Raw genomic sequence first — 8,374 nt, forward strand, 5'->3', positions numbered from 1 at the left:
TCTGCACAGACTGAGCTCAGTCTGTGTAGTTCTCTGGTTCATTCCTTATGATGGTTCTCCATGGATCATCACCTATGATGGTTCTCCGGGGTCGACCGTTGGTTGACACTGTGCCGACGTCGATCTCGCCGTCGATTGTCGAAGTCGTGCCACAGACGGTGGACACCTCCACCCATGTCACTACAAATCAATTTCGAGGTCCATTTTGATCACCAAAATGAATATTGAAAAATGAACCTTGTGCTTTTAGGTCCAATGGCGAAGATAAAGCAATTGAAGTGGAGTCCTATAACCCCATTATTATAAAAATAAATTATTTGATGTACTTTTAAAACTTTCGGAGACAATATTAAATTTAACTATATGACCACATATATTTTTAAAATTTATGATTTTTTGGATATTTTTTTTTTGAAAAGCAAAATATATTATTATTAATGGAATATTTAATTACAAGATCCTATACTCATCTATACAATGAAATGGAGATACATGTTGTGGGGAACTAAATTATGAGGGTAGCCGTCGGATACCATAAAGACTAGCGAGGGCATAAGAACTTGAAAAAACAAGCCGGGGTAGAGAGAGGAACAGTGACGATCAAGCGCCAACAAAGTTACTACAGACTAACCCGATTAATCGAACCCTCAGTAGAAGATATAGTATTCGAGGGCTACGCTTGAGAGTTGGAGCGTATCAACCGATGCCGACACGATGTGGGGGATCCGCCACAAAGAATGAAGGATTGATGAGCCATTGGTGCCATATGATAGGTTTCTTTTTACTCAATCTTTTGGAGATCCAGCTAAAACTTTGAGATTGAATTTCGGAGAGGATCGATGCAATGGACCAGACTTTTTTGGAGAATACTTTTGCGTTTCTATGTTTCCATAACATGTAACATGTAATCCATTTGGTTGCTTGCCATATTGAAGAGCCGAGATTGTTGTGTGTGAAAGTTTGCTTATTGATGATAGCGTCATTAAGGTTTAAAATTAGTGAGTGGTCTTGGTTCCACCAATCTAGTACGTGTTTCCATATTTGGGCCGATTTTGGACAAAGAACAAGAGAATGCTCAATGGTTTCTATGTCCGATTCGCATAAAGGGCAAAGGATGGAGTCGAGATCAATACCACGTTTGTCTAATTCGAATCTAGTAGGTATCTTTTTTTGAAATGCTCGCCATATGAAAATGAAGACTTTTTGCGGTAGTAGATTGTTGCGGGGAATCGTCATGTTGAGGGTATTACCACCAAGCTTAAGGGAGTTTATCAAGTGTGCCATAGATTTGGTGGTGTAAGTGCCTGAAGGGTCGAGAGAACATTTCCAAGAGTCGGGTTTTTCGGACAATGTCACGGAGGAAATTATATTGTTTAGTTCAGTTAATTCATTGAGAACACGGCCGTATGGAGATCGTGACCAGCACCAATTACCGAGTGAAAGTCCATTATTTTGCGTGATTCTTTCAGCGACTGTTGCTTCTTTATTGGACTCGAGCATGTATAACCTGTGGAAAAGTGTGCTGAAACGTTCCGACCCAAACCAAATGTCATTCCAAAATTTAATAGAGTCACCATTTCCGAGGCATTTTGTGATGGCAGTAGAGAAGGAAGTCCCGCATTTGTTCGCAACCTTGCCAGCTTTGATGATTTCTTTCCAAACTGTGCGACCTGAAATATTCCTGCAAGAAACGTCAAATTCCAACCCCCCCCCTCCTTCCCGTATATACTTGTGATAATTTTAACCCAAAGCGCATTTTCCTCGTTTTTAAAACGCCACCACCATTTGCATAGTAGTGAGATATTTTTGCTAAATAGGGAACCCACGTTTAACCCACCGTTTTCGTAAGGAAGTAGAATTTGATCCCATTTTACCCAATTAATTTTGTTTTCAGAGGATGTCCCACCCCAAAAGAATTTGCGTCTTTTGGCCTCAAGGAGATTAAGGATGGAGGTAGGTGCATGGAAGAGAGAGAAGTAGTAGAGCGGTATACTACTTAGTATGGATTTAATGAGGGTGAGCCGACCTCCGAAAGATACGGTTTTGGCAGCCCAATCGGAAATCACGTAATTATATAAACAACCATTAAAATACTCTTCAAATATAATTAGATTTGAGTTTACTGCTTAGATTAATCACGAAATCACGTAAGTAACATTTTAAGTTTTTAACTATTAAAAGTAACAACATTTCATTTTAAACATGTACGGAGTAAACAAATAAAAACGTCAAATACGATTTATCAATTGTGCAGATTAATTTATGCGTCACATACGTAACATAATTATGATACTATGCGTGTATCTTTAACATCAAGATTAAATCTACTATGTCTATATTTGGCGCAAAGCTTTTAGAAATTTTTAGTTTTTATAAAAAATGTCATATTTAATAAAAAGTTACGTTTGGTTAAACGAGCTTAAAGCTTTTAGACAGATAAAAGTTAAAAGCTACTAGAAGTAACGTTTAACTTTTAATTTTTTGTTATTTTATTATATATTTAACAGATTCAGCTCCTCTGACAAATACCAAAATATATTTAAAAAACTAAAAATTATCAGCTAAAAGCTACCATCTACAAGCTAAAATCTAACAGTTATCAGCTAATTTTTGCCAAACATATCCTATATTTAGGATCGCACAATTGGTTTTGAGCTTAGTAATATCATAATAAGACTTTGTATTTATCAAAAGGCTTGAATGGGGACATGTATAATAAGAACCATTCACTAAACCGTCAAAAATCATGGACTAAAACCCAAATAACGAAATAAACAAGTCCACGTTGAAGTTGATATAATATAAAAAAGTTGTGAGAGTGAAATGTATAACGATGGGGTTAATGGTGGGGTTAATGTGCCCCTTATCCTCACAAATGACAACCACCCACCAAATTCCATTTATAATATTTATTTAATTTAATATTTATATATTTATATTTAAAATTACTCCGTAGCGAATCATTTAATTAATTAATAAAAAAAGTATATTGTTAAAAATGAAAATAATAATAGTAATATTGAAGAAAATAATGAACGTTATTATAATTCTACGAAAAAATATCAAGAAAATTATAATGTTGAATATAAAATTCACGATAATGATAATTATGAAACTCATGTTGAAAATACTAATGAAGTTAGTAATAATTTAGAAACATATTAACCGGACCTGTAATAGTGACATCTACATAAAGAGGTTTCTCAAATTAAAGTCATTGAAGTATTATTTACGAAGTATAATGAGTTAAGAAAAAAAAAAAAAAACAATTTTGAGTATTGAGATTTGAGAATAAGTTTTTATCAGATGTTTATTATGAGATAATAGTTGATGTTTTCTACTTCGAAAATTGCACAAAGATATAATATAATCATTTAATAAAAATGGTGAACAGTAAGAATATGTTTAAATGATATATTTATAATTAGTCATTGAGGTGGGGATGTACTACTTAGCTTCACTAGGTTTCAAACTTCTAAATATATTGTTTTTTATTTATAGGAGGCATCTTTTTTTCGACTTGCACAAGCCATCCAAAATTACAGGATCAGCCCTGCCCATACTCTTCGGGTCCCTATTTATTATTCTCATTCACCAATAATATATTTCTATTTTCGTTCAAGTAGTTCTATTAAAATAAGTACTAAATATTAATTACTATATATTATATAAATATAGAACAGTACCACACTACTACATTGTAGCTTATATATATATATATATATATATATATATATATATATATATATATATATATATATATATATATATATATATATATATATATATACTAATTTTTTTTTTAACAAGGAGCTCTCCTATGAACGAGCACATTGCCTCCCCCATAGCAGGTAAACTTCGGACATCGTGAACCCATGCATAAGGATGACAATGGATCGGATATCGATCGGATGAAGCCGTATCCATATTCATTAAATTTTTATTCATCGATATCCATATCATTTCAGTTCATCCATCCATATCCATATCCAGTAGATTAAGCGGGTTAATGGATATCCATTGGATATTAAAAATGTTATAATATTTTCTAATACGCGAAGAAAATAAAAACCTAGTATATCAGAAAGGAATATAACATGACCTAATTAAAAATCCATCCAAAAGAATATGTAATCTTTGTCGAAAATAGAACTCAAAAAGCTGAATTTACTATTAAACATATATTATGAAAAATAAATAAATATATATATATATATATATATATAGTGGTAGGATCAAGAGGGAAGTAACCAATCGGGGGGAAACGGGGGGAAGCAAAAACTTTTTTTTTTTTCGTTTTTTGAAAAAACTTTGTTCACGAACATTATAGATGGGATGAAAATATGAACATTTAGTAGAGACACTTTGTGATAAATGCTTTTATTTTGGCGGGAAAATGCTCGAAGAAGTAATATATAATAATTATCGTGTTTTTCGAGCGTATGTTTAGGTTTTAGCTATTGGGGTTTAGATATTAGGGTTTATAAGGTTTAGGGTTTAGATTTAGGATTTAGATTGAGTTTTTAACACGAACGGTTTAGAGTTTACCAAACCCTAAACCCTAAGCCCTAAACCCTAAACTCTAAATCGGACTAAATTTTACTTCACAAAACATGAAAAAAAATCTTTCATATTCTTCACGAACAATATTATCTTGAATGTTATTTTTGTCGATCGTTTTCCCGTCTAAATATTAACATTCATCACGAAGTGTCTCTTCTAAATGTTCATATTTTCGTGTGATCTTGATGCCGGAAAAAAATTTTCAAAAAAAAATAAAAAAAAATTGCTTCCCCCCGCTTCCCCCCGATTGGTTACTTCCCCATTGATCCTACCCCTATATATATATATATATATATATATATATATATATATATATATATATATATATATATATATATATATATATATATATATATATATATATATATATATATATATCTATGTGTGTGTGTGTGTGTGTGCGCGCGCGCGCGCGTGTGTGTGTGTGTGTATTTTCATTTTGTTAGATATACATGTTTTATATTGCAATATAACATAGTTTTTTCATTAAAAGGTTTAAGGCAAAATGTAAATCTAACGGAAAATGTATATGTAATAGTAAAGACTTTTTTGCTCCGTTGGTCCTTCAATTATACATGAAATTGCAATCCGAGTCCCTTAAGTTTTTTTTGGATTTTCGAGTCCTTAAAATTGCAAAATTTTGCAATCCGAGTCCCTCCGTCTAACTTCCGTCTAAATTGGCCGTTAACCTTTGACATGTGTCATGCATGTGAGGGTAAAATTGTCTTTTTACTCTTTTCTTTGACTTTTTTGCTTCGTTGGTCCTTCATTTATACACAAAATTGCAATCCGAGTCCCTCAACTTTTTAATTCAGATTTTTATCTTTTTTTATCTTTAATTCATACTTTTTATCTTTGATTCGACTTTTTATCATCATCATCTCTCATCTTCTTTTTCTAACTTTCTCTGGCGCTTCGCATCGCCGTCAAGGAATGGGTAGGGTTTGTCTGATTTAAAACGCTTGTTAGTTCATGTTCTCCGTTGTCACACCCCCAAAATGGACCAGGGGTAATTGTGACCAATCATATCATAACACAGTTGTATAAGCGAGAACGACTCTAAATGAGACGTTTTATTTATTAAATAAACAGCGGAAGCATTATTCAAAGTTTTACATCATAAGAGTACAGTAAATGGAAAATGTCTTAAACAAAATGATAAATATGAATGATGGAGTCCATGCAAGCAGCAAAGCATACATCAATCATCTAGTAGCAAGTAGCAGCTAGCTCAATCATCACCTGAGACAAAACACGCTTAAAGTGTCAACCAAAAAGGTTGAGTGAAATTCATAAGTTTATAAATAATATCCAAAGTTTTAGACCACAAGATTTAGTTTAAAGTTGATTGATATAGAAATATCAATCTAAATGTGTTGCTGCATTTTGTAATATCGCTACTAAACAAGTTTACCCTATGACACCTTGTACTGTCAGTGTCGTGGAATCATTATTATGTAACCAAAGACCAACGGTCGAATGGTTAGAGACGTTACTCTCAATAGGCCTACTCACAATAATTAAGTTTGCATTTAAATGTAGCAATTAACGATATTACGGTAGGGATTTAGCATGAATCAAAGCATGACAGGATAGTTAACAATTTAGTACTTGTGTCTAAGCGTAAAACAGTTATAAAGCAAGCATGTGTCTCACCCCAAAAGTTATAAAACAGTAAAAAGTGGTTCTATGAAGTTCACCTTAGTAGCACACGAAAGAATTGAACGGAAGGACGTGACCGAGATCTCAACCTAGAGATAGAACGTATGATCAAACATTACCTAACAGACAATAGTATATAGTACTATATTGATAGTAATGGTTCACTAAAGAATTTCCATTTTCAGAAGGTTACTATTTATGGAAAGTTTCCACTTATAGTAATTTTCCAATTTTAGAAAGTTCGGGTTAATCTTTAGCAAGACGTTGTATAACTTTACTCAAACTTCGTTGCTATCAAATAAGTCAGGAATGACCAGATGTAACCGGGGGCCCAGGATTCTTGACCAGAATTTAAGTCATGGCATTCGAGATCCACAAGCTTACCCATAAATGGCAACCTAGACATCATTCACTTACGACCGTGAGTAGCGATGAAGTTCACATGAATTATACATTATCTTTGATTAACCTTCACTTTAGGTGTATACGCACAACGAATTATTAATGTACTTAATAATTATATATGTGATAATATAACCTAAGTTTTATTTAATATTTAGTTATTATACCTTAGTATGTCTTATATATATTAAATATAATTACCTTTAAATAAATGCCTAAATTACTTCAAAAATAATAGTGTTTTATTAATCGAACATTATTCAAAAATGTCTAAATAATAAATTAAATATCTAAAAATTACATACATAATTTTTATAGTCGTAGTTAATCATATAGATTAGTAGAAAAATTTAAGAAAATGTTTTTATTATATTTTTGTATTTATTTTTGTTTTTACCCTTAATGTATTCACAAAACAATTTTAATTCTACATAATTACTAAATAAACCCAAATAATTATTTTTATAATTTTTATAAGTTTCTATCAGTCTAATAACCTGTATGAAAATATTTAAAAAATATTTTTTTATTATTTTATATTTATTCTAAATTTACCTTCGAATTACATAATAATAGAGTTTAATTATATAATAAATACCAATTCGACCCAAGTAATTATTTTTATAATTTTTTCAGATCTATATAAGTTTTAAAAACTCAGAAAAAAATTATATATATTTTATTTTTGGTTAAAAGTATTTATTACGAATTTTACATTATTTTTACGTTTAAACACTACATAATTCGTATTTAATTATAAATAATATTTCATAAATTATCAAAATTATTTTTATGCATCATAACACTTATAATACTAATTATAACATATAAACATAATTAATTTTGAATTTTACAAAGAATATACAATAAATATAAATGACAATATTGAAAAAAAATTTAATAAAAATAGAAAGTACCTAAAATTTTCTTCAAGGTTTTGAGAGAATAACTTAAGTTTTTGTGTTTGGCAAGAAAAAATGAATGAGGAGCCATGTATTTATAGGTAAAAAATGGTTGGTGAAAAGAAAAAATAATAATAAAATAAAGGTGTCAATTTTGACAAAATAATAAAAACATGTTAAAAATGTTTTTAATAAGTTTTTGTTTTTGAAAATATTTAGTCAAAATTCATGGGCTCATTATTTAATTTATTAAAAAAAATCTTATTTCTTTTTATTTTTATTTTTTTATAAGCTAAAAATATATATAATGATTAAAATAACTTATCATTTAATTAATAATTATGTTACATATAGTTTTAAATATAATACGCATTAATATTAACTAAAGTTATTTTATATAATTAGTGTAAACTTTAGTTAACAGAACGTGTCAACTAAAAATAAATATTTGATCAACGTCGAATTTAATTATATATTACGTATGGATAACAACCCTATAGTCAAATTAGTCAATTCAGGTATGGAAATATGAGGGTTGTTATAGTACCTACCCGTTAAAAGAAATTTCGTCCCGAAATTTAGTTGTTGCCATTAATCGGTGTTGTTCGTACATAGACGAGGATATTTACGTTTTATTTGGTTTTCACGTTCCCAGGTATGCTCGGGGCCTTGCGTGAATTCCAACGGATAGAATATTGTTCTGTTTCAAGAATTAAAATCATACATACCATAATTTCTACAAGTTTTTCTACGAAGTGCATTTTATTATTAATGCAGAGATCATTCAAAATGATGATGTTATACAAGTCATTTCAGTAAATTGGATATATAAAATGTGTTATGAA

General features: G+C 30.4%; 1 protein-coding gene across 1 annotated transcript; it reads right to left on the bottom strand.

The window, feature by feature from the left end:
- Positions 1 to 696: 696 nt before the first annotated feature.
- On the bottom strand, positions 697 to 1,500 carry LOC139864738 (uncharacterized). Its single transcript, XM_071853310.1, has one exon. It carries the CDS (start codon positions 1,498 to 1,500, stop codon positions 697 to 699), a length of 804 nt encoding a protein of 267 aa, XP_071709411.1.
- Positions 1,501 to 8,374: the final 6,874 nt, after the last annotated feature.

Source organism: Rutidosis leptorrhynchoides, chromosome 8, assembly GCF_046630445.1.
Source record: "Rutidosis leptorrhynchoides isolate AG116_Rl617_1_P2 chromosome 8, CSIRO_AGI_Rlap_v1, whole genome shotgun sequence".
NCBI lineage: Eukaryota > Viridiplantae > Streptophyta > Magnoliopsida > Asterales > Asteraceae > Rutidosis > Rutidosis leptorrhynchoides.